The sequence below is a fragment of the Scyliorhinus torazame genome, chromosome 9 (genome assembly GCF_047496885.1).
Source record: "Scyliorhinus torazame isolate Kashiwa2021f chromosome 9, sScyTor2.1, whole genome shotgun sequence".
Taxonomy (NCBI): Eukaryota; Metazoa; Chordata; class Chondrichthyes; order Carcharhiniformes; family Scyliorhinidae; genus Scyliorhinus; species Scyliorhinus torazame.
Genome location: NC_092715.1, coordinates 56,881,503 through 56,907,660, shown reverse-complemented (window position 1 = coordinate 56,907,660; position 26,158 = coordinate 56,881,503). Strand labels below are relative to the sequence as shown.

The 26,158-nt window shown below is 47.4% G+C and overlaps 1 protein-coding gene across 16 annotated transcripts in view; it reads right to left on the bottom strand.

Annotated features, from left to right (window-relative positions):
* Positions 1 to 2,732: 2,732 nt before the first annotated feature.
* The window catches only part of LOC140429216 (microtubule-associated serine/threonine-protein kinase 4-like), a 651,560-nt gene continuing 628,134 nt past the window's right edge, over positions 2,733 to 26,158 (bottom strand). For all 16 annotated transcript variants that reach the window (XM_072515935.1, XM_072515937.1, XM_072515936.1 and 13 more), the window contains 5 exons: positions 25,705 to 25,934; positions 25,489 to 25,611; positions 15,940 to 16,076; positions 8,683 to 8,861; positions 2,733 to 6,179 (listed from right to left, as the gene is read on the bottom strand). In XM_072515935.1, coding sequence (XP_072372036.1) covers positions 4,150 to 6,179; positions 8,683 to 8,861; positions 15,940 to 16,076; positions 25,489 to 25,611; positions 25,705 to 25,934 — 2,699 coding nt within the window. In that variant the 3' untranslated portion in view covers positions 2,733 to 4,149. The remainder of the gene's footprint in view (positions 6,180 to 8,682; positions 8,862 to 15,939; positions 16,077 to 25,488; positions 25,612 to 25,704; positions 25,935 to 26,158) is intronic.

Here is a 26,158-nt window from a genome sequence, read left to right as displayed (position 1 = left end):
CTGCGCTCACTTAGGTAGATTTTAAACTTACTAAGATTTACTCACCCGGGGTCTACCTGCCACCTGGCATCTAATGACCTCCCCAGGGAATCCCCAGCTTGCCGCCGTCCAATACTGGTGCACACAAACGACGACCAAGCGGAATGGCATATGGGGATCTTCTAGGCCATCAGAGGCCCCTGGGTGGCCAGGGGCCTCTGATGCAAAGTGCCGTCCTGGAATGCAGGCACCTTGGCACTGCTTCCCTGGCACTGCCAAGGTGCCCACCTGGCACCACAGAGCTAGCAGGTGCACTCTCAGGGTGGCAGTCAGGTTTCCCAGGTTCCAAGATGGCACTGCCAAGGGACGTGGCCTGAGGGGAGCCATGCCCATGAAAGGAGGGTGAATGGGAGGTATGAAGGGCGGGGGTTGGCAGGGCGGATATGAAGGGGCCTTTAGAAGGTTGGGGTCCTGGAAGAGGGGCAGTCCCGAAAGGGGGCATGGAAGATCTGAAAAGGGGGGGGGGGCACGCAGCAACCCCATAGCGGATGTCCTCACTTGGGGGTTTGTGGAGTAATGCCCATGTGTGTGTGGGAGGGGTGACATTGTCCATGGGTGGGGGGTGTGGGGCCCTCAAATGAGCGGCTCTAGCTGCGTGGTTCCTGGCGGTCGCAGCGCCGAGAAACACAACGCTATAAAATGGCACCTGGGTCAGATAGGGGGCCTCAGCGGGGAACGCGCAGTCAAGGCAGCACATGCCCCCGTTTTATGCACTGAGGAGCTCTGCTCGCCGGATCTCTGGAGCCCCCGAAGCGATCCCCGCCCCCACAAGCCCCAATGCATTATGGGGACCCCTCCCAGACCCCTCCCCCACAACACCCCAAAACACCTGCCCAGGGCACCCCCAGGTTGATCGCGATCACACAAAAATGCCTGCTTGGCGGTAGAAACTCGGCAATGCCACCTGGGCACCTTGGCCATGCCAGGCTGGCACCAACGTGGCACTGTCAGGGTACCAGACTGGCCCTGCCAGGGTGCCAGGCTGGCACCAGAAGTACCAGGATACCAGGCTGGCACCAACAGTACCAAGATACCACGCTGCCCAAAGTGCCTCCAATCCTCTGGGAGACCCGCATGAGTGCCGGTCCATCGGTCCCAGTTTGTGAGACCAGTACTGGCAAAACCCGCCACAAATGACACTTCGAAACCTTTCCGTTAGATCACGGCCTATATTAATGACTCCGACAAGAAGGCCCACAGCATTTCCAAGTTTGCTGAACATAAAAAAGCAAGGTGGGAAAGTGAGCTGTGAGGAAGACACAAAAGAAGCTCCAAAGAGACACAGACATGTTAAGTGAATGGGCATCAAGACGACAGATGGTGCATAATGTGAGGAAGTGTGAGACCATTTGCTTTGGTAGCAAGAATGAAAAAACAGAATACTTTTCAAAAGGCACTCAACATCTAAATGTTAATATTCAGAGACTTAAGTGTATTTGTGCAGGGAACTTGAAAGTTAGCATACAGGTACAGCAAGCAGTTGTAAGGCAATGGATTGGAGTGCAAGAATAAGAAAGTTTTGCTATAATTGTACAGGGACTATATGTGGAGTACAGTTTTGGTCTCCATATTTAAGAATGTATTTACGTTGGAGGCAGTGCAGCAAAGGTTCACTAGAGTGGTTCTTGGAATGAGAGGATTGTGCCATGAGGAGAGGCTGATTAAATTGTACCTAGATGTCAGAGGAACTCATTGGTCAGGCGATCGTATTTAAAAAACAAGATCCTGAAGGGGCTTTAAAGGGTAGACTCCGAGAGGGGGGTTTCCCTGCCTCGGGAATCTCGAACATGGGGGCCAGGATAATCATTTTGGACTTGGATGAGGAGAAATTTCTTCACGCGAGGAATTGTGAAGTATTGATAAGCACTGCTGCCTCATGGCGCCGAGGACCCGGGTTCGATCCTGGCCCCGGGTCACTTTCCATGTGGAGTTTGCACATTCTCCCCGTGTCTGCCTGGGTCTCACCCCCACAACCCAAAGATGTGCAGGGTAGGTGGATTGGCCACGCTAAATTGCTCCTTAATTGGAAAAAAAAAGAATTGGGTACTTTAAATTTATTTTTAATTGGAATTTAAAAAAAAAAACTTGTTTAATAGCTTGACAAATCACAGGACAATTAAAGGAAGAATAACAGGTAGCTCTAACAAACGTGTCGATATGTGGAGAGACAGTCACATTGTGGTAATGTCGCTGGGCCAATAATCCAGCAGCCCAGGCTAATGCTTTGGAGGTGTGGGTTCAAATATCATCATAGCAGCTGGTGGAATTTAAATTTAATTGATAAACCTGGTCTCGGTACTGGTGACCATGGCAACTATTATCAATTGCTGTAAATGCCTAACAGGTTCAACTAATTTCCTGTAGGGAAGGAAATCTGCCATTCCTTCCTGGTCTGGCTGACATGCGACTCCAGAACCACAGCAATGTGGTTGGCTCTTAACTCCCCTTTGATGTGGCCTGGTGAGCTTCAAGGGCAATTAAAGATGGGCAAAGTTGCCACCCACATTCCATGAAAGTGTAAAAAGAAAACCATTGAGACATGCTTTCTCAAGATGTTACATTCGAAGACGACAGATTATTGCACAGGAACTTTGAAAAGCCAGTGCTCACTGACTTTGTGGTCTGCTTAGTGCTTTTTTTCTCTCAAGTTGTTTATTGGAAGAACTTTAAGGCCACTATAATGAACAGACAACTTTTCATGCTGAAAAACATTTATTTTTTTGTGATATGCAAATGCATAAGTATAAATATTTCTTTTCCATTACAATACGACAGTTAGAACATCCACGAAGCTCTGTGGTGGAAAACCAAAACACAGAAGCTGCAAACATCTTTTTTTATTGCACAGTTCTGACAGCATATTTCAAATCATCGCTTTAAGCATCAGTCCAACAATAGCGAGTACTCCAAATCAACAGGTACAGCACACACCACCTGCGCCACAACAGAACACAACAAACCAGATTCCACAGCCCAACATTCTTCACATCTTCAACAGTTTGCTGGTACATTATTACCAAAACATAAATTGGTACATTTACAAACAAAATACCTGTGAGATTTCCAAAATGCCACACATAGATTTGGCAAACATAACATTGCCATATAGTTATTTACACCTCTGATACATTTGTAAACAAGAGTTTAATATGCTTTATAACCAGCTAAAAAGCACAGATTTTGTTTAAAGGCTGTAGAACAGAAGGCGACATCTTTACTGGGATTTTTCTCAATCGAGTAATATGTGCCCAAATCTTTTCAGCACTGATGTGCTTCTACCCCAGCATTCCCATTTATTTCAACCAAAACAAACACTGAATCCTGTTTTCTACACAGAGATGGATAAATAAAGGCTTAGCAAAATTAATTTAGAAAAGAAACTATTCCATTCAGCACCGAGTAACTCCACTTCTTCTCGGACAAAAAAGAAACTCCATAAACTCCTTTTTGTGGATAATATGTACAGTTTTTCCTCACAAATGAAATGACGCTGTTTGAAATGTACAGAGCTACTCAATGCATTCGTACAGAATGTAGATTTTAGCATTACCTGCTAAAAATAGCAAGCTTTTCCATACCCACACAAATGTTCTATTTATACAGCAAATTTTACTGAATGCCACTGGGTGTTGCGTGTGAAAATGTTACAGATAAAATAACGCCACCACTTTTTAAACCACACAATGAACATTTATTCTGGTTACCACAGAGGACAAGGAGTGTGTTACATGTTTTCATGGATAAATTACGCCGCAATGTTCTTCCCCAAAACTGCGAGAGCCGTTTATTACATTATATCTACATAAAAAAGATCTTACTACACCCAATATTTTGGACATTCGAAGTGACTTTGTATAAATACCAGGATATTTCTATTGGTCATTATAAACAAAGCAATTGTGGGGGTTGGGGTGAGGGGGAGTGGAGGGACAGAAAACAATATTTTAACTTTCTCTTTTAAAAGGTGTTAAGCCAAAGACTTTAGTTTCTGAGAAACAGAATTCTGCCCTGCTTGTGGACGAGGGGAAGTACTGATTGATGTCAGTTTATTTACACCATTTGAAATGTTGCCCTCGTTTTCACTGACTAAAACCCTCTTATTTTAATTCGCTATGAATTCTTAGGTTGCCTGCCCTGTGATGCTTCCTTCGGACATTGCTTTTGGTTGCTTGTGCCCACTTCCACATGTGCACCAGAGGGAGAATGGTGTTGAGACGAGGGCAACTTTGATGGATCGTTCGAAGTGTTCCTTTTATTCACAGTGCATGACTGCGGCCGGCTACCTTGCTTATTTTCCTTGGGGTCCGTGATGTCTTTTCTCTCAGCGGATGCACACATTTCTGAACTTGCGCTTTGAGGTGCAGACCCGAGACTGCATTTGGCCTCGCAGACTTTGTCCTTTAATGAACAGTGTGAGCTGCTTTCCTTTGTCTCAGGCAGTCCACCTACTGACACGGTCTCGAATGTTAAACGATTAAGAGGCAAGCTTTGAGAGACATTCTTCGTTTCATCTCCCTTGCCACAGTGAGCAGCAGGCGTGTTGATTTTTGAAAGAGATGGTTGTGCATTATTATTAGGGTTGGGCCTGTGGCATAACGTGTCCCTTACTGATGAGCTCTGCTTCTCATGTCTTGTAGATAAATGTGTCTCTGCCTTTGATGTACTCAGACTGGTCAAGAAAGCAACATCAAGAGTACCTTCCAGTGGCTTTAGGCTCAAGATAGATCTACCATCCAGTTTACATTCAGTCATTTGCCTGGTAACACTCTCAGTCATTAAACCTAACTGCGGTTTGTCCGTAGCAAATTGAGCCATTCCAGTTACTACCTTGGAACAGTCAGACGGGCTTGACCTCAAATGACAGTGAGCAGTATTTGCTGGTGAATTGTTTATCTTCAGAATGGAAGATTCTTCTTTATTCAAAGATGTTAGTGTCTTTGGCTGCGTGTTGTGGGCAGGTGAGAACATTTCAGCCTTGAATGTCTCCGAAGAACCCGTACCATTATTAGTTTCTCTGGAACATTTTTTGCTTCCGATGGGTTCTACATTTGAAGTTTTGGTTTCCAACCTTTCACAAACATTTGGCTCTTTAGTGTGTTTTCCAGTCCGTTCAGCCTCAACACCCTTTCCACAGAACTTCTTCACCTCGAAGGAAGCTGTGCATGGCTGTGCAACTTTCTCGGCATCAAATACGGCAGGAGTCGATGTGAAAGTTTCAACTCCTGAATCAGAGTATGCAGTCTGCAACACTGATGGGATGTCATCGTGAATACTGGAGCTGGTACACAGCTTTTTACAAGAAGGTATCAGTGAGTCGCTTGCGGACATGCACTGTTCGTCTGGACGTTGCATATTAATTTCAGTACGCGTCGAATCTTCAGCAATGTCCAAATTAAACTCAGCCACCTCTGCAGCCTTTTCATGTCCAGAGTTCGGCTCTTGTATAGCACTTTGTTTTTGGAGAGATTCTCGTCTCACATTCCAATTTTTCTTCCTTACAACTATTGCCTTTAGTTTCTCTTTATCAGCCTCATCAAGTGACTCCTGTCTTCCCACCTTTCTTGCGACGGGACGCTTGAGACAGCCCTGCTCCACAGGTCTAACTTTGGTGATGGACGACATTTCAAATGCGTTCTCTTCTAAACTATGTAGACACAAATCTCTCTGTAAGGACTCTTTCCTTCCTTCTGCTTGAGATGTTTCAAGGCTATGCTTGCGGGTGCACAGTTGTTTCTTGTCAGAAGTATAGGACGGAGAGAGTTTTTCAGCAGATTGCACTCTCTTTAATAATGGTGATCTTGGAGGCTCTGCACTTTTGGGCCGAACCATGTGCCTTAAAATAGTCGGTGGCGAGTGCATCTTAGCAGGAAAGGTCTGTGCCATTTTGGAACTACCGATTGAGTGGCCAAGCAAGGGCGATGGCGATCTCTGAGGTGACGCTGGTTGGGGTGTAGGAGAAGGGGTTCGTGCCAATGGGGAGAGAGGGATACTGCCAGCTGATTTACGTCTGCCCGATCTATATTTTGGTCCACCTAGCTTTGAACTCAATCCATGAAGTGTACTTGGTCTAACATGACCAGAGCCAGCAGGAGAATTTGGAGCACTTGAACTGGGGGAGCTGCTTTGTGAAGAATTTGTACCTGTTGAAACAGAACATGTTACAAGCGGTTAGTTTGCCCAAACTATGAACCCGATTTTGTATATTTTACCTTCCTTTGTGAAAGTCCCTGCATCACCTTACTAAACTTGCCACTATACAAGATTTGAATGTTAGTATGCAACATCCTGATAATGACAAGACTTTGCAGTAATTTATTATGAATAACTAAATGGTAAATTGTTGAATGGCGATATATTTCCAAGTCACGATGGTGAGTGACTTGGAGAGGAATTTCTAAGTGGTGGAGTTCCCATGTATCTGTTGCCCTTGTCCTTCTAGATGGTAGTGATCATGGGTTTGGAAGGTGCTGCCTAAGGAGCCTTGGTGAGTTCCTAAAGTGCACCTTGCAGATGGAACACACTGCAGGAACTGTGCATCGGTGGTGGAGGCACTGAATATTTGTGGAAGGGGTGCCAATCAAGTGGGCTGCTTTGTCCTGGATAGTGCAGAGCTTCTCGAGTGTTGCTGGAGCTAGACTCATCCAGGCAAGTGGAGAGTACTCCATTACATTCCTGACTTGTGCCTTGTAGGTGCTGTACACGCTTTGGGGGGTTACCCGTCGCAGGATTCCTAGTCTCTGACCTGTTTTCATAACCACAGTATTTGTATTGCTAGTCCAATTCAGTTTCTGATCAATGGTAATCCCAAGGATGTTAATTGTGGGTGATTCAGCGATGGTAATGCCATTGAATATCAAGGGGTGGTGGTTAGAGCCTCTCCTGTAGGAGATGTTCATTGCCTGGCACTTGTGCGGTACGAATGTAACTTGCCACTTGTCAGCCCAAGATTGGATATTGTCCACGTCTTGCTGCATTTGCATGTGGACTCCTTTAGTGTCTGAGGAGGGGCGAATGGTAATGAACATTGTGCAGCCATCAGCAAACATCCCCACATCTGACCTTATGGTGGAAGGAAGATCACTGATGAAGCTTGCTGAAGATAGTTGGGTCTAGGACACTACCCTGAGGAACTCCTTCAGTGAGAGTCCCAGGACTATGATGACCAACCCTCAGCAACTACAACCATCTTCTTTTGTGCCAGGTATGACTCCAACCAGTTTCCCCCTTGATTCCAATTGACTCCAGTTTTGCAAGGGATCCCTGATGCCATACTCGATCAAATGCTGCTTTGCTGTTAAGGGCAGTCACTCTCACCTCATACCTGGCATTCAGCGCTTTTGTCCATGTTCGAACCAAGGTTGTAATGAGGTCTGGAGCTGAGTGACCCTGGCAGAACCCAAATTGAGCATCATTGAGCAGGTTATTGCTGAGTAAGTGCCACTTGATAGCACTTGATGACTCCTTCCATCACTTTAATGGCTCACATTAAGGTCAGGGTGAAGGTTTTACATTGCGTGGCCATTAAACTGAACTTTACATTAGCTCTCGGCTTTATTCATTATAATAAATGGAGATTTTTAAGTTCAGAAAGCAATAGCAACGATTGTCTCCTACAATGAAATTTGACAGTTCTACTAATCTTGGGACAAATGTGTGCATAATTGACAAAATATATTCAAAAATATTTTAGAAAACTAAACAAGTTTGGGTGTTTATTTTCTAGATTTTCAACAGCATGTGCAAGGATGTTAAAGGGAAATAAAAGGCTTGCAATTATACATGCTTTCCGCAACCTCGGCATGTCCCAAAAGTCTTCACAGTCAGGGAAGCCATTTTAAATTGTAGTTATCATTAAATTGTACAGCTACCAATTTCTGCCCAGCAAGCTCCCACAAACAGAAATGTGATAATAACCAATTATACAATGGATTCTTTTTTATTTAAAAGTTTTTCTGATTGAGGGGTGATATTGCTCAGGACACTGCTCTTCTTTGAAATAGTGTCATGGGATCCTTGATTCAGCGGGTGGCACAGTGGTCAGCACTGATGCCTCACAGGTTCAGGGATCCAGGTTCGACCCAGGGCCACTGTCTGTGTGGAGTTTGCGATTTCTCCACTTGTCTGCATGGGTTTCCTCCAGGTGCTCCGGTTTCCTCCCACAGTCCAAAGATGTGCTGGATAGGTTGGGTTACGGGGAGTGGGCCTAGGTTAGGGTACTCTTTCGGTGCAGACTCGATGGGCCAAATGGCCTCCTTCTGCACTCTAGGTATTCTATGATTGAGAGAGCAGATGGCACCTCAGTTAAACATCTCATCGAAAATATCTCACCTCTGACAGTGCAGTACTGCACTGGAGTGTCTGTTTAAATCTTTCTGCTCGGATTTCTGGAATGGGGCTTGGACCCACCACCTCCTGACACAGAGAGGTAAGCAACACACTCCGGACTGAGCCACGGCTGACACACAATGTTATCAAGTTGACAGCAACTCTCAGAAGTTAGAATTCATGTAGTAGTTCTAACTGTGAAATGATCATGCCACCAATGGCTTCGCTGATGGAGGAGCATTCTAGAAGAAAACGATACCCCCCACCCCCCAAAAAATTAACCAACGCGGCAATCTCACAGACAAGCTGAAAACTCACCAGAGGGGAAATCAGGGGCCGAACGGAAGCTTTGTGTCGGTGACCTAGGGGACAAACTGTGTGTTGGCGAGCCAGGCATGCTGTCACTAGACGAAAGCGAACGGTTTAATGAGGTGAAACTCCGGCTGCTGTGAAGTATGACGGGCTGCTTTGCAAACCTTTTAAAGAGCGATCTCCTTCTGTTGAAAAATAATGCACCAGATGCGACAGGTTAAACTGCAGTTTATAAAAAAAAAAATCTCAAAATCAATCTTTTTATTTAGAGAACGTAACTAAGTGATCTCGAACACACAATGTTATCAAAGAATGTGTGTCGAAAGTGGAAGACTTTGTAATATCGTTAGAGGGGAGCAGGTACAAAGCCATTTGGTTCCTCGTGCTTGCTCGACCATTTAATAAGATCACAACTGACAGGGTTGCAGCTTAACTCCAGGTTTCCTGGCTGCCCCCCACAGTCCCTCATTCCCTTGTATATCAAACTCTGTCTAATTCAGCTTTAAATATATTCAACGACCCGGCTCAGAATACAGGCGGGAGATAGAGAACCTAGTGGAGTGGTGTAGCGACAACAATCTCTCCCTCAATGCCAGCAAAACTAAAGAGCTGGTAATTGACTTCAGGAAGCAAAGTACTGTACACACCCCTGTCAGCATCAACGGGGCCGAGGTGGAGATGGTTAGCAGTTTCAAATTCCTAGGGGTGCACATCCCCAAAAATCTGTCCTGGTCCACCCACGTCGACGCTACCACCAAGAAAGCACAACAGTGCCTATACTTCCTCAGGAAACTAAGGAAATTCGGCATGTCCACATTAACCCTTACCAACTTTTACAGATGCACCATAGAAAGCATCCTATCGGGCTGCATCACAGCCTGGTATGGCAACTCCTCGGCCCAGGACCGCAAGAAACTTCAGAGAGTCGTGAACACCGCCCAGTCCATCACACAAACCTGCCTCCCATCCATTGACTCCATCTACACCTCCCGCTGCCTGGGGAAAGCGGGCAGCAAAATCAAAGATCCCTCCCAGCCGGCTTACTCACTCTTCCAACTTCTTCCATCGGGCAGGAGATACAGAAGTCTGAGAACACGCACGAACAGACTCAAAAACAGCTTCTTCCCCACTGTCACCAGACTCCTAAATGACCCTCTTATGGACTGACCTCATTAACACTACACCCTGTATGCTTCATCCGATGCCAGTGCTTATGTAGTTACATTGTATATGTTGTGTTGCCCTATTATGTATTTTCTTTTCTTCCCATGTATTTAATGATCTGATGAGCTGCTCGCAGAAAAATACTTTTCACTGGACCTCGGTACACGTGACAATAAACAAATCCAATCCAATCCAATGCTCTGTGAGGGACGAGAATTCCAAAGATTAACCACACTCAAGGGGAGACATTTCTCCTCATTTCCATCTTAAATGGGAGACGTCTTCTTTTTTTAAACCATGCCCCTCTAGTTCTGGGGGTTTTGTGGCGCAGTGGGGAGCAACCCTACCTCTGGGCCAGAAGCCGCAAGTTCAAGTCGCACTTCAGGACTCGATTGCCATGGAAGGCGTGTTCATAACATGGCCAAACAGTGTGATTATCAGCCTGTAAAATCCTTACACTATGCCTGGCGGTAAAGAGTGAGGGAGATTCCTGGTCAGCCATTCTGCAGAAGGCATGACAAGCCACTGCAATACTTCAGTCACGGATCAATCCAAGAGGTCCGTGCTCGCCAAAGCCCTCTCTGGGCGAGCCTGGTACTTGAAGGAGGAGGAGACCCCTTAGTTCTAGATTCAGCAGCGTCCCTGTCCAGACCCCTCAGAATATTATATGTTTCAATAAGGTCCCCTCTCATTCTTCTAAACTCCAATGAGTATCGATCCAACCTGCTCAATCTTTCCTCATAAGTCAACCCCTTCATCCCGGGATCATCCGAGTGAACCTCCTCCGAGCTGCTTCCAATGCCAGTATATCCGTCGGGAATCCATGGGCTACATTCAATGCAGCCATCTTGGTGGGAACCATGGTGACTGGGCCACTCTATTGTGGCAGAGGCCCCATATTAGTCTCCTGGCTGCGGCAAAATCAACCCTGATGAAGTTGGGGTGTAGAAAGGGCTGACGCAGGGTTCCCAACCACAAGCAGTGGGATGTCAATTAGGCTAATAAATGATCCAATTCATACCCATCATCTCTGAGCCCACCACAATAAATGGAGGCCACACAGCTTTCCCATGCCCTCAGAAGGTCGCTCAACAAATTCTGTTGGGTTTGGCCAGCTGCCTCCCGAGAGGGGGGGCTTAGGTCTGGGATCCCATGATGGGCCTTTGAGGCTGCGGTGTTGCCAGCAGTCATCACTCCTGCTGCTGGCAGCATGAGGAATCTATGAGATGTGGGTGTCTCTGGCTAAGCCAGCATTTATTGCCCATCACTAATTGGTGGTGGTGAGCTGCCTTCTTGAACCGCGCAGTCCATGTGATGTAGGTACACCCACCATGCTGTTAGGGAGTGCGTTCTAAGATTTTTACACAAAATGCTGCCGGGTTCTAACTGACCGGCAGCTCTCAGCAGGCGGCACTTCCACTGCCGGGGGTCTCAATCTTGGGGAGGCCCCGATGGTAGTCAGTCAATTGACTGAATGGCAACAGATGATTCCATTGGGCCTGTCTCACGGAACTATGGGGGTTCCCTGCTGAATCGCCAAGACGTCCATCAGCCTCACAAAATCCTGGTCAATGTTTATTTAGAGGGTTTAAGGGTTCGAGACAATGTGCAGGATGTTACCATTGGCTTTGCTGCCCCAATGTCAGGACCAAATGGGGGTCCAGGGTCTGCATTCACCTGCAGTGGGACCCCTTCGGCGATATTCCTGGAGGTGGCCTCCGAATTGTCTGCTTCTGACTCGTCATCCAATTAGGAACAGAGGGTGGGCCCTCAATGTTGCGGGCCGAATCAGAGGGCTAGCAACTCTAGTACCTTGCCGAGACTGGAAAAGGTGGGTGCTGCTGAGGCAGGTCAGAAAACAATGAAGGCATTGATACTTTGTTGGGAGAGGTAAAACTAAATAAATCAGAGCGGAAAAGGTGCAGACTACTCTGATCGGAGGGTGATCCCCTCCAGCTCCATCTTTGGGGCCACAGAGGCTGACTGTCATACACATGGCTCCCTCCTTAAAACAGAAAAAATAGCAGGAGTAGATTATTTGGTCCTTCAAGCCTGCTCCGCCATTCAATATGATCATGGCCACTCCTCTATCTCAACACCATACTCCCCGCTCACCCCATACCCCTTGACAGCTTTAAGAGTCTAGAAATCGATTTCCTGGTTGAATATATATTCGGTGATTGGCCTCCACAGCCTCCTGTTGTAGAGAATTCCAGAGGTTCACCACCCTCTGAGTGAAGAGGTTTCTTCTTATTTCAGTCCCAAATAACCTACCCCGTATCCTGAGACTGTGACCTTTTGTTCTAGACCCCCCCAGCCAGACGAAACAACGTCCCTGCACCCAGTCTGTCTGGCCCTGTCACATTTGTATATGTTTCAATGAGGTTCCCTCCCATTCTTCTCAACTCCAGTGAATACGGGCCCAGTCGATTTCTCTTCATAAGACAATCCTACCATCCCAGGAATCAGTCTGACGAACTTTTTCTGCACTTTCGCTATGGGAAGTATATCCTTTCTTAGGTAAGGAGGCCAAAATTACAATACTCCAGGTGTGGTCTCACAGCTGCAGTAAGACACCCTTGCTCCAGTCCTCTTGTACTCAAGTCCTCTTGCAATGAAGGACAAAATACCATTTGCCTTCCTATCTGTTGGCATAAACAGACTGCTCACAGCAGCACCGAGATACAAACATCAAGGCCAGGATTCTCCGTTCTGGAGCCTAAGTGCTCCCGCCAGCAGAGAATCACTACTGGTCTCCGCTGGTGCCAGAAGCGGGACCCGGTATGTGAGTCTCTCTCCGTAACCATATTAAGTTCTGCATGGGGGAGAGCCCGTCAGATTCCGTCAGAATTCTAGTATGAGGCTGCTATTTTGAGTGGGCGGCCCGATAACGAGGTCCAGCAGGTGGCCCCCTTCCCAACACAGCACCCCCCCCCCCCCCCGCGCCCCCCCTGACAAATAGGGGCACCCTCCACCACCACCAGCCCCCACAGGAGTAATGGGTCACCCTCCCACAGCACACACGCATGAGGGTGACCCGACCTGACAACAGCTCCCCCACCCCCCAAACATGCATTCAAACATGAAGGAAAAGATAAATAAACAAACCCCATAAGCAGCTGTTTCTGGACCAATAATAAAACCAATCATTAGCTCATAAAATGTATTGCTCTGTGAAATTGCACTCGAGATCTGCATTTCAAAGGCTGACAAGGGATTTTAAGCTTTTTGAAGTTTACTTGGCTTTCGAGGAAGCCTCTGACACTTGTAACAGCTGCTGCTTTAAGCACTTTTGTCTGAGGCAGATGTTAGGGAGGGTAAGTGAAAATGCAATTACTTTTCATCCTACTGCCTGGACTGCTGTTCAGCTTCCAGGTAGCGGTGACTGATGGGGGTTTCTGCTGGGGGAGTCTGATGGGGCCAGTGGGGCGTCAGGAAACGTTTGTGTGCGCGTGCTGTGGGAACGGGGTGTGTCTGGACACAGAACAGGAAAAGATCCAGCTGTGAGCGGAGGGGCAGTGGGACAGAGGGGATCTGTGATTGGAGGAGCTGTGGGAGAGAGGGGATCTGTGATTGGAGCAGTGAGAAAGAGGGGATCTGTGATTGGAGGAGCAGTGGTAGAGAGGGGATCTGTGATTGGAGCAGTGGGAGAGAGGAGATCTGTAATTGGAGCAGTGGAAGAGAGGCGATCTGTGATTGGAGCAGTGAGAGAGAGGGGATCTGTGATTGGAGCAGTGGGAGACAGGGGATCAGTGATTGGAGGAGCAGTGAGAGAGAGGGGATCTGTAATTGGAGGAACAGTGAGAGAGAGTGGATCTGTGATTGGAGCAGTGGGAGAGAGGGGATCTGTGATTGGAGGAGCAGTGAGAGAGAGGGGAACTGTGATTGGAGGAGTAGTGAGAGAGAGGGGATCTGCGATTGGAGCAGTGGGAGAGAGAGGATCTGTGATGGATGAGGAGTGGGAGAGAGGGGATCTGTGATTGGAGCAGTGGGAGAGATGGGATCTGTGATTGGAACAGTGGGAGAGAGGGGAACTGTGGTTAGAGGAGCAGTGAAAGAGAGGGGATCTGTGATTGGAGCAGTGGGAGAGAGAGGATCTGTGATTGGAGGAGCAGTGGGAGAGGGGATCTGTGATCGGAGCAGTGGGAGAGACGGGATCTGTGATTGGAGCAGTGGGAGCGAGGGGATCTGTGATTGGAGCAGTGGGAGCGAGGGGATCTGTGATTGGAGGAGTGCTGGGAGAGAGGGGATCTGTGATTGGAGCAATGGGAGTGACGGGATCTGTGATTGGAGGAGCAGTGGGAGAGAGAGTATCTGTGATTGGAGGAGTGTAATAGAGGGGATCTGTGATTGGAGCAGTGGGAGAGAGGGGATCTGTGATTGGAGGAGCAGTGGGAGAGAGGGGATCGGTGATTGGAGCAGTGGGAGAGAGGGGGTCTGTGATTGGAGGAGTAGTGGGAGAGCGGGGATCTGTGATTGGAGCAGTGGGAGAGAGGGGATCTGTGAGTGGAGCAGTGGGAGAGAGGGGATCTGTGAGTGGAGCAGTGGGAGAGAGGGGATCTGTGAGTGGAGCAGTGGGTTAGAGATGGAATCTGTGATTGGAAAGAGCTTGAGCAAACGGGTTGGGGAAAGAGAATTGTGCCCAGAAATAACCAGTGCATTGTGAGAAGTGCAGGGGCTAAGAACTGGGACAAAGCCTCAGAGGCCCTGGAAAGACTGAGCTTCAGATTCTTCAGTCAATGGGATGTAGCAGGAGCACACAATTCCAGGAATTCTGGGACTTGGGAAAATTCCCTACTCGCCGGTTAGCCTGTGTGGAGAGGGGAGAAGAAGAGCTGAGACAGGTAAAGGTGATGCAACCTGGGCAGCGTCTGGTTGCCGGCCCTGGTCTCGAGTGAGACTCGGGAGTGCACCCGATGCAGCAGCCCTCAAAGCTCCAGGACTTAATCTGCCCAGAAATTCCATTGCAAATAGATCACCAATCCAGGGGCCCCAGCCCAACAATGCCAGATAAACGCACACTATCCGGAGTGAAGATGATCATGGGATTGAACTTCAATGAGCATCTACCTCTTTCTGACAGACAGGCTCATGATTGATCGTAGCTATGAAACATGGTCAATGAACACCTGTCTCTAAGTGTTGACTGAGACACACGTCCCAGCCTGGAAACGGCAGGTTAATTGAAGCTGTCTAGGGTCGATAAATGATTAAATTAGCTCAATTTTTAGCACAGGGCTAAATCGCTGGCTTTGAAAGCAGACCAAGGCAAGCCAGCAGAAGGGTTCAATTCCCGCACCAGCCTCCCCAAACAGGCGCCGGAATGTGGCGACTAGGGGCTTTTCACAGTAACTTTATTTTAAGCCTACTTGTGACAATAAGCGATTTTCATTTCATTTCATTTCTGTTTGGTGAGGTGGAATGCATTTTTAAGGTTGCTCATGGTCTAAGCTCAGACCTTCTCACAGCACGCGTTCTCCCTGCTCCCTTCGCATTCCATCTACTCTCCTGAAAGTGTGAACTGCTGTGTCAGGAAAGTGGAGCTAATAGTCCAGGTGTGAGGGAAGGTGGAAGAGTACAGATGCGAGGAGCAATGGAATGGGATGCGAGTGGAGACGGAAAATACAACAATTGAACGGAGAATTAGAATGGGCCGTGTGAGAGTAAGGGGGTTGAATGGGATGAGAGTGAGGAGAGGTAGAATGGAACCAGTGAGACGAGGGGGGACAACGAGCGCATGGGAATGTGAGGGAAGCAATGGGTCCTGTAAGGTGCCTGTACATGCAGCAACACAGCAATCTGCAATCCACCGCACACTCAAATAAAGAGGCTATTCACAACTTGGTCAAAGTTCAGTGGCTTTTCAAATGTTAGTTGCCCATGGGAAAATTGAGGGGAAATATTGGTTGGAGATCTTGATAGCTCAATTTGATTTGCTTCCAACCCCCCCAGGAAAGGAATAAAGAGGGGTGGGCAAAGAGAATTGGTGATAAAATAATCATTCTTGAACTCTGGAAGGAATGGGCTCACTGAGGCTGAATATGTTTTCTTGCTCCAGGCTTTATATTCAGTTTTAAAAAGCAGGGGCATAACAGGTACCTTTCTTGACCTTCCTTCTTTTTTGTTTTCTTGCTCCGCCTCATCATTCGGCTCCTGTAGCTGTGTCTCCTTGCCGGACCAGTTCTTATTGATGTGTTCTCAAACGGTGTGGTCGTGATTGCGACCTTGTTTCCACTCTAGTCACAAGCAATAGGAAAAGAGTTACTAGACCAGGGGTCAACATTCAATTGATGAAAATACTTATTAACCTAATTTCTCTGATAATATTAATCTGGAGCTGCCAGAATTAAAACTAACATTTTATGTAATGAATATGTGCTATTATTGAAATATTGATCATATTTTTAAATCAAAAGTGGAAGATACATTTTAAAAAAAATTTTTTTAGAGCACCCATTTCTTTTTTCCAATTAAGGGACAATTTAGCGTGGCCGATTCACCTACCCTGCGCATCTTTGTGTTGGGGCCTGAGACCCGCGCCGACACGGGGAGAATGTGCAAACTCCACACACTGACAGTGACCCGGGGCCGGGATTGAATCCAGGTCCTCGGCGCCCTGAGGCAGCAGTGCTAACCACTGCATCCCTGTGCTGCCCCTACGGGCAAGATATATGGCCAGAAGAATTCATTTCTTTGGAAGCAAAGCACCTATGAACCAAAGTATAACAGTATGAAAAAGGTAAGCTGTCTGGGGTTCGGAGGAGGGATTTGAATATTAAATTTCTACCATCATCAGTATTTAATATGTCCCTTTACCATTATCACCACATTGATCACAGATTCAATCTTATTCCTCTCCTAGCATTCCTGCATATATTCAGTCACTCTGTGCGGGAGGCAGTGGTGTAGTGGTAATGTCACTAGGTTAGCAATCCACAGACCTGGCCTCATGCCCTTGGGACACAGGTTCAGATCCCACCATGACAGCTGGTGGAATTTAAATTTTTACTTCATAAAAAACTGGAATTGAAAGTTAGTCTCAGTAATAATGGTGCCAGGAAACTATTATCGAATTGCGTAAAAACGCCCTTTAGTAATGCTCCATAGGGAATGAAATCTGCCGTCCTTTATAATCTTTATTATTGTCACAAGTAGGCTTACATTAACACTGCAATGAAGTTACTGTGAAAATCCCCTAGTCGCCACAGCCACACTCCTCTGCCTGTTCGGGTACACAGAGGTAGAATTCAGAATGTCCAATTCACCTAACAGCGTGTCTTTCGGGACTTGTGGGAGGAAACCGGAGCACCCGGAGGAAAGCCACGCAGACACGGGGAACGTGCAGACTCCACACAGACAGTGACTCAAGCAGGGAATCAAACCCGGCGCTGCACAGCAACAGTGCTAACCACTGTGCTGCCCAGTTACCTGGTTTGGTCTACATGTGACTCCAGACCCACAGCAATGTCTCTTAACTGTCCTCTGAAATGGCCTAGCAAGCCACCTAGTTGTACCAAACCGCTATAGACGAGTCAAAAAGGAATAAAACCGAACTGACCACCTCATATCGATTTAGTTACCGGAAACTACTATAACACACTCAACCCTGGGGTCATGTGCCAAAATTGGCAGAGCTGTTTGACAGAAGAGTCGAGCAATTGCCGGACAGTCATTCTCACGGAATCATACCTTACAGCCTATACCCCAGACACCACCATCGCTGTCCCTGGGTATGTCCTGTCCCATGGCAGGATTGATCCAGCAGAGGTGGCGGGAGGCACAGCGGTATACACAGTCAGGAAGGAGTTACCATTGCCCCATGAATTCTCATGATGTTGTCATAATATCCACTCATGTATATAATGAGATGCAGACAGGCAGTGATTGACACACTGGATGATCGGTAAGCACACAACACAGTGCAGCCAATCACCAGACAGGACACTACCACTATAAAGCCAGAGGGCACTAGGTTTCCCGCTCTCTCTGGACCCAGCCACTGAGACAGTCAGAGAGTCCACGAGCTAGCAAGTCTACAAGGTTTCCAGTCAGTTCAGTATAGTGTCAACCCACAGCTGAATATGTATAATCAGTTCTATCGTTGAATAAAACAGTGTTGGATCTTCTCCAGTGTTAGACGTCTGTTTCTAGCTTCCCTGCATCGAGTGCAGTCCACATCGAACCTACCTGCCTAGCACATCATGGTACCATCCGGTGAAATGGAAAACATCCAGCCTCCTCCGCAGCTCCGCATCTCCGGCAACCTCGGCGCCAATTGGAAAATCTTCAAGCAAAAGTTCCTCTTGTACATCGAGGCCTCCGACCTCAAAGCAGCATCGGATGCCAGGAAGATCGCGCTATTTCTCTCCACCGCGGGGGACCACGCCATCCACATCGACAACTCCCTTACGTTCGCTGACGGTGAAGACAAAACAAAATTCAAAACAGTCCTGCTGAAGTTTGACAGCCACTGTGACATTGAGGTGAATGAGAGCTTTGAACGGTACATTTTCCAGCAGAGGCTTCAGGGTAAGGATGAACCTTTTCAGTCCTTCGTGACCCAGCTCCGCATCCTAGTGCAGTCATGTAACTATGACTCGACGGCTGATTCCATGATCCAGGATCAGATCGTTTTCGGGGTCCGCTCCGACTCCCTTCGGCAGCAGCTCCTGAAAGTCAAACAGTTGACTCTCTGTCGCTATTGAGACGCGCGTTTTCCATGAGCATGCTAAGAATCGTTACTCCCACATCAGGGCGGCAGAAACTGCAAAGCTGGCCTCCCACAAGGCGGAATGGGTGCAGGCCATTGCACAAATGCAGGGCCTGAGCATCGAGGAGAGCGGCCGTTTTGCGCGCTTTTCCCGGGTCCCTGCGCAAGTGCGCCACGACCGAGTGGACGATGAGCCCGACAACCCGACTGCGCAGGTGCGTACGTTGACCGACCGCACTGCGCATGCACGATGGCGCACGGAACGCGCTGACGTCGGCGTTATGACGTGTCTGAATTGTGGCACCGCCCATTTAAAGCGGTAATGTCCGGCAAAAGGACGCCGGTGTCTACAGTGTGACAAGCTTGGCCACTACGCAGATCTGCTCCACCGCTCAGCAGCCAGCGATCCCAGCTGCGGTGCAGAAGCGTCCGCTCAATACAACAAGGCATGCCAGATTCCGATCCTGACAGCCCAACGGACCCTGATGCTGAGTGCCTCAAGTCGATTGACCAAATGTTTGGTCACCGTCTCAAAGAATTCAATAAGGTTTGTGAGGCACGACCTACCCTTCACAAAACCGTGTTGACCATCTCTAATCAAATTATTCCTTTCCAGGTGATTATACATCCTATCTCTTATAAACCTTTCCAAGATTTTGCCCACAACAGAAGTAAGGCTCACTGGCCTATAGTTACCGGGGTTGTCTCTACTCCCCTTCTTGAACAAGGGGACAACATTTGCTATTCTCAAGTCTTCTGGCACTATTCCTTTAGACAAAGATGACTTAAAGATCAAAGCCAAAGGCTCAGCAATCTCCTCCCTAGCTTCACAGAGAATCCTAGGATAAATCCCATCCGGCCCAGGGGACTTATCTATTTTCACACTTTCCAGAATTGCTAACACCTCCTCCTTATGAACCGCAAGCCCATCTAGTCTAGTAGCCTGAATCTCAGTATCCTCCTCGACAAGATTGTCTAAGAAGGTATTCCAGAGAATTCATGAACATGGTCTCCAGCTCAACAGGGCCAAGTGCTCATTTGGTCAATCGGATATTAAGTTCCTGGGTGACCACATCTCGCAGCAGGGCGTGCGGCCAGATGCCGACAAGGTCTCGGCGATCAACGCCATAAAGACCCCGGAGGACAAGAAGGCGGTCCTCCGCTTCCTCGGGATGGTCAACTTCCTCAGGAAATTCATTCCCAATATGGCATCCCACACCATGGCCCTCTGCCATCTCGTCAAGAAGTCAACGGCATTCCAGTGGCTGCCCACGCATGAAGAGGAATGGTGTGAGCTGAAAGCAAAGCTCACCACAGCCCCGATTCTAGCGTTCTTCGACCCAACCAAGGAAACGAAGATATCGACTGATGCAAGCCAGGACGGCATTGGGGCGGTGCTCCTTCAGCGAGATGACTCCTCGTCCTGGGCTCCAGTGGCGTATGCCTCCAGGCCCATGACGCCCACTGAGCAACGGTACGCTCAGATTGACAAGGAGTCTCTGGGCCTCCTGACAGGGATAGTCAAGTTTCACGACTACGTTTACAGCCTGCCAAAATTCACGGTAGAAACGGACCACAGGCCTCTAGTCCATATAATCCAGAAGGATTTAAATGACATGACACCTCGGTTACAGCGAATTCTTCTTAAGCTACGCCGCTACGACTTCGAACTTGTCTACACGCCAGGCAAAGAGCTCATCGTTGCAGATGCCCTATCTAGGTCCATTACCACACCGTGTGAACAAAGTGACTTCATCTGCCACATAGAAGCGCAAGTGCAGTTGTGTGCCACCAACCTTCCGGCCTCTGACGAACGGTGCAAATTCGTGAGGAGATGGTCAAGGATCCCCTGCTGCAACGTGTGATGCAGCACCTTACCAATGGCTGGCAGAAGGGACAATGTCCCCAGTTCTATAACGTAAAAGACGACCTAATGGTGGTGGAGGGAATCCTTCTGAAACTCGACAGGATCGTAATTCCTCAGAGCATGTGGGCTATGGTGCTGGGCCAACTCCATGAGGGTCACCTTGGGGTCAAGAAATGCCGACGCACAGCTCGGGAGGCGGTCTATGGCCGGGCATCAGCCAGGACATTGCCGACACAGTCCTCAACTGCCCTACCTGTCAGAAGTTTCAGCCAGCTCAACCCAAGGAAACGCTGCAACAGCACGAGATCGTGACCTCTCCGTGGTCCAAAGTAGGTGTAGACCATTTCCATGCCAAGGGGCGTGACTACGTACTCCTGGTCGACTACTTCGCCAGTTACCCAGAAGTGGTGAAACTGTCCGACCTCACGTCGAAGGCGGTAATCAAAGCCTGCAAAGAAACATTCGCTAGGCATGGGATTCCGCTCACGGTAATGAGCGATAACGGTCCTTGCTTTTACTGCCAGGAATGGTCTGATTTTGCACAGTCCTGCAACTTCCGTCACGTAACCTCCAGTCCCCACTACCCGCAGTCAAACGGGAAGGCCGAGAAAGGGGTTCATATTGTAAAGCGGTTGCTGTGCACAGCTGCAGACTCAGGCTCCAACTTCAACCTGGCGATGCTGGCATACAGGGCAACCCCACTGTCCAGTGGGTTGTCTCCAGCGCAGATGCTCATGAATCGCACTCTGAGGACCTCAGTTCCAGCCATCCATATTCCAGACCTTGACCACCTCACGGTCTTACAGAAAATGCAGCAGTCACGGGCCCAACAGAAGGCCACATACGATGCTCATGCCACGGATCTACCCGAGCTGGCCCCAACTGACCATGTTCGTGTCCAGTTGCCTGAGGGCGGCTGGTCAGCCACAGCTGTTGTGATCAAATAAGTGGCCCCAAGATCGTTCCTTGTCCGCATGGCTGATGGCTCCCTGCTACGGCGCAACTGACGGGCACTGCAAAGAGTTCCATGCCCTCTACCTGACCGAAGTGCCATCCAAGAGGTATGGTGGGTGTTCAACCGCAATCTGAAACCTCATGGTACGGCGCATCCCTCACTCAAACCATTGCCATCAAGTCGTTGTAGTGCAAGAGGGCATGCCAGGAGCATCAACATGAACACTGAAAATGCTGAAGCTCCACTAAAGGACTACGTGCATGCCAAACAGCAGGTAATAAAACAGAGCTAAGCGATCCGCACCCATTGGATCAGATCAATGCTCACGTCCTGTCCTATAATATACAGTCGTGAATCATGGTGGGTTAATAACAACCACCTGGAGAAGGATATGCCAGTTAAGCCAGAACCGTTTGGGGCTGCAAACAGCTTTCCGGTGTCTGAAGGTTGAAATTCCACAGCAGAGTGGAAGCGAAGAGTGAGATATTGTGTGATATGCCACACTAAAGTGACAGTAGTATTACCTTCTGTAATATTAGTGGTGTTTTATAGTTAAACATCTACAAGAGATGGTACCTGAAGAGGGTTAGAGTGTGACCAAGTGGGAAGTATTTTGAGAGAATGTTTTTCCAAAGCTACATTTCAGTCCATTGTCGTATGTGAAGTCCAAAAGATCACTGTGATAAGATTTGCTGCACATATGGTGGCAACAATATGGGTGGGATGGTGTTTGTCCATGTGATGTGGTGGAAGGTGTTCAGACTGCTGAATGTAAATGCCTAGTATTCAATTAAATCAGCTGCTCTGTTGAGTGAGTCTTGTATTTAAAAAGACCATTAGACGAAGGAGCACAAGTAGGCCATTCGGCCCATCGTGTCTGCTCCATCATTCAATGAAACCATGACTGATCTGAAATGTAAATTGCATAACAGTTCACCAGCGCACTGGGAGGAAGAGGGTCTAAGAACCATTTTTTAAATTATAACAGATGAATCAATTCCTTCTCCCAGAAATGGATGGGCGGCACATTAGCACAGTGGTTATCACTGTTGCTTCACAGCGCCAGGGTGCCAGTTCGATTCCTGGCGTGAGTCACTGTCCGTGCGGAGTCTGCACGTTCTCCCCGTTGTCTGCGTGGGTTTCCTCCGGGTGCTCCCGTTTCCTCCCACAAGTTCCAAAAGACATGCTGTTAGGTAATTTGGACATTTCGGAATTCTCCCTCCGTGTACCTGAACAGCTGGAATGTGGCGACTTGGGGCTTTTCACAGTAACCTCATTGCAGTGTTACTGTAGGCCTACTGCTGACAATAAAGATTATTAAAATTAAAGGGAACAGAAAAAGCTACTTTGAAACAATGGTCTCATGTAACGCTGAAAAAGATGACATGCAATTTCTCAGCACAGACAAAATATTTCTGAAGATACATGGTACCCAGTTTGGGGAGCTATGGAATACAAGGAATAAGGTGGCAAGGGCAAAGTAATGGCAAGTATTGGCTTAAAGAGGCTTTGATAACACAAATAAGGAGAAACTGATTGGCAAAAGAACACAAGAGTGTCATGAGGATAAAAGCAAATTGCTGCAGATGCTGTAATCGGACACAAAAACAAAAAATACTGGACAATCTCAGTAGATCTGGCAGCATCTGTGGAGAGAGAAGGGAGCTAACGTTTCGAGTCTGGATGATTTTTTGTCATGAGGACATGGTGAAACTAGATTTAATTAGTAACGTTCAAAGGGCAATTGATTAAATACTTGAAGGGAAGGTGTTTACCGGCTTATGGGAAAGATAAAGCAAGTGGGACTAATTGGATAACTCTATCCAAGAGCTGACCTAGACATATGGGTTGAATGGCCTCGATCTGTGTTGTATCATTCTATGATTCCATGAGGCAGGCTCTTAAAATATTAATAAATGAAAAGAGTGGCTAATTGAGCGCTGACTGTATTAGAAAAGAATTGTTTGAATATATAATAATCAAGGTCAGGGGAGGTGGAGGCGTAGTGGTATTGTCACTGGACTAGTAATATAGAAACCCAGGATAATGCTCTGGGGATCCGGGTTCAAATCTCACCATGGCAGATGGTGAAATTGGAATTCAATTAAAAAAAATCTGGAAATAAAAAAGTCTAACGATGACCATGAAACCATTGTCGATTGTTGTAAAATACCATCTGCTTCACTAATGTCCTTTCGAAGGTAATCTGCCGTCCTGGCATATATGTGACTCCAGATCCACAGCAATGCCTCTTAACTGCCCCCTTAATTACGGATGGGAAATAAATGCTGGCCCACGAAAGGATTTTTAGAAAGTGGGGATGTTCGCTGATGACAATGTTCAGCACCATTCGCTGCTCCTCAAATGCTGAAGCTGTCCATGCCCAAATGTAGCGTGACTTGGACAATATCCAGGGTTGGGGTGACAAAGTGGCAAGTAATGTTCGTGCCACACAAGTTCTAGGGAATGCCCATCTCCAACAAAAGAGAATCTAACAATCGCCACTTGATATTCAATGGCATTACCATCACTGAATCCCTCACAATAAACATCCTGGGGGTTACCATAGACCAGAAACTGAACTGCAGTAGCAATTTAAATACTGTGGCTACCAGAGCAGGTCAAAGGCTGGGAATCCTGTGACGAGTAATTCAGCTCCTCACTTTCCAAAGCCTGTCCACCATCTAAAATACGCAAGTCAGGATTGTGATGGTATACTCTCCACTTGCCTGGATGAGTGCAGCTCCAACAACATTCAAGAAGCTCGACACCATCCAGGACAAAGCAGCCCGCTTGATTACACAAACATTCACTCTCTCCATCAGTGATGCGTAGTAGCAGCCGTGTGTACCATCTACGAGATGCACTGCAGGAATTTACCAAGGCTCCTAAAGGTAGCATCTTCCAAACCCATGACCACTACAACCTGATTAAGGACAAGGGCAGCAGATACATGGGAACACCACCACCTAGAAGTTCCCTTCCAAGCCACTGACCATTCTGACTTGGAACTATATTACCATTCCTTCATTGTTGCTGTGTCAACAGCACTGTGGGTATACCGCTGGATTACAGCGGTTCAAGAAAGCAGCTCCCTGCCAACTTCTTAAAGGCAATTCAGGATGAGTAATAAATGCTAGCCTAACAGTGAAGCCACATCCATGAAAGAATAAAAAAAATCTTCACTGCACATCACGACACGGTAACACAGTGATTAGTGCTGTTGCTTCACAGCACCAGGGACCTGGGTTCGATTCCCGGCTTGGCCACAGTCTGTGCAGAGTCTGCACGTTCTCCCCATGTCTGCGTGGGTTTCCTCCGGGTGCTCAGGTTTCCTACCACAGTCCAAAGATGTGCAAGTTAGGTGGGTTGGCCACGCTAAATTGCCCTTAGTGTCCAAAAAGGTTAGGTGGGTTTACTGGGATACGGGGTTAGGGTGGAAGTGTGGGTTAAGTAGGGTGTTCTTTCCAAGGGCCGGTGTAGGCTCAATGGGCCGAATGGCCTCCTTCTGCACTGTACATTCTATGAAAATTCTATGAATATTTGTTTTTCAGAACTAAACTATCTTGACAATTCTGATGATCAAGAAAATGAGTTGCTTTTACTCTGCACTTCCCTTTTCATTAGCTAATTCAATACATGGGAGCGCATGCTAATTTGGAAATACACCATAAATGTCGGGCATAAGGAGAGGCTTTTTGCAACAAATTATGAATTTCCAATAGATAACAAAAATAATAATTACATTTTTCAACTTAACAGGACCAAAGAGAATATAATTACACAGTTTTAGACACTGTAGTTCAATAAAAGAATGACACTCAAGTTCATTGAAAATTAAAACAACAGCTGCACCCCAAGACGTTATATGGAATAACATCTTTTTTTTTTTAAATTTAGAGTACCCAATTAATTTTTTTCCAATTAAGTGGCAATTTAGCGTGGCCAATCCACCTACCCTGCACATCTTTGGGTTGTGGGGGTGAAACACGGGCAGTGACCCAGAGCCGGGATCAAACTTGGGACCTCAGCGCCGTGAGACAGCAGGGCGCCACTGCACCACCGTGCTGCCCAGAATAACATCTTTTGACAGATACATATACTTTTTAAGTGTACCTTGACAAGCAGTTCCACCACCTCAGTGTGAACGAGGCCGAGTATTGGTTCGCTATTTACATGTGTTATTAAATCGCCAGCCTTTAATCCAGCGGTGTGAGCTGCGCTCCCTTCTTCAACATTCTAGCGGCCAAAATTAAAAAGAAACAATAAATTACTTCACAAGTTTCAATAAAGTGATTCAATTCTACACAGCGCTGTCTCGCATGCACTTACCCAAACAATGTGATGGACTGTATAAACATCACTGTCACCCATGTACACTCTAATTGCCCGTAGTGTGAAACCATACTTCTTTCCTGAACTGTAGATAATTATGGGAGGCTTCGGACTTCCAGAGCTCGTGGAGGAGGAGTCCCGACTAGGCGATGAATCTCTTGATGAGGGGTCAGAAGAAAGGGAATGTGGGGAGATTGGACTAGCCAGTGGCGAAGAACCAAAAACATCTGGAATGAAAGCACACAAGGAAAAACATAAAACTTTTAGCTCTGTGGCTAACTGTCGGCCAGATACATTGGAAAACACGGTTATGACAGCTTAGAGCTTCAATCTTACACTCAGTATCAGGAACACGTCTAAATGCTCTGGGTTTGATTTTAACCACAGGCAGGTTTTGGGAGACAAAGCCTGGCAGGTCAGATGGCAGGCCCAATCTATTTTGTGGGACAGA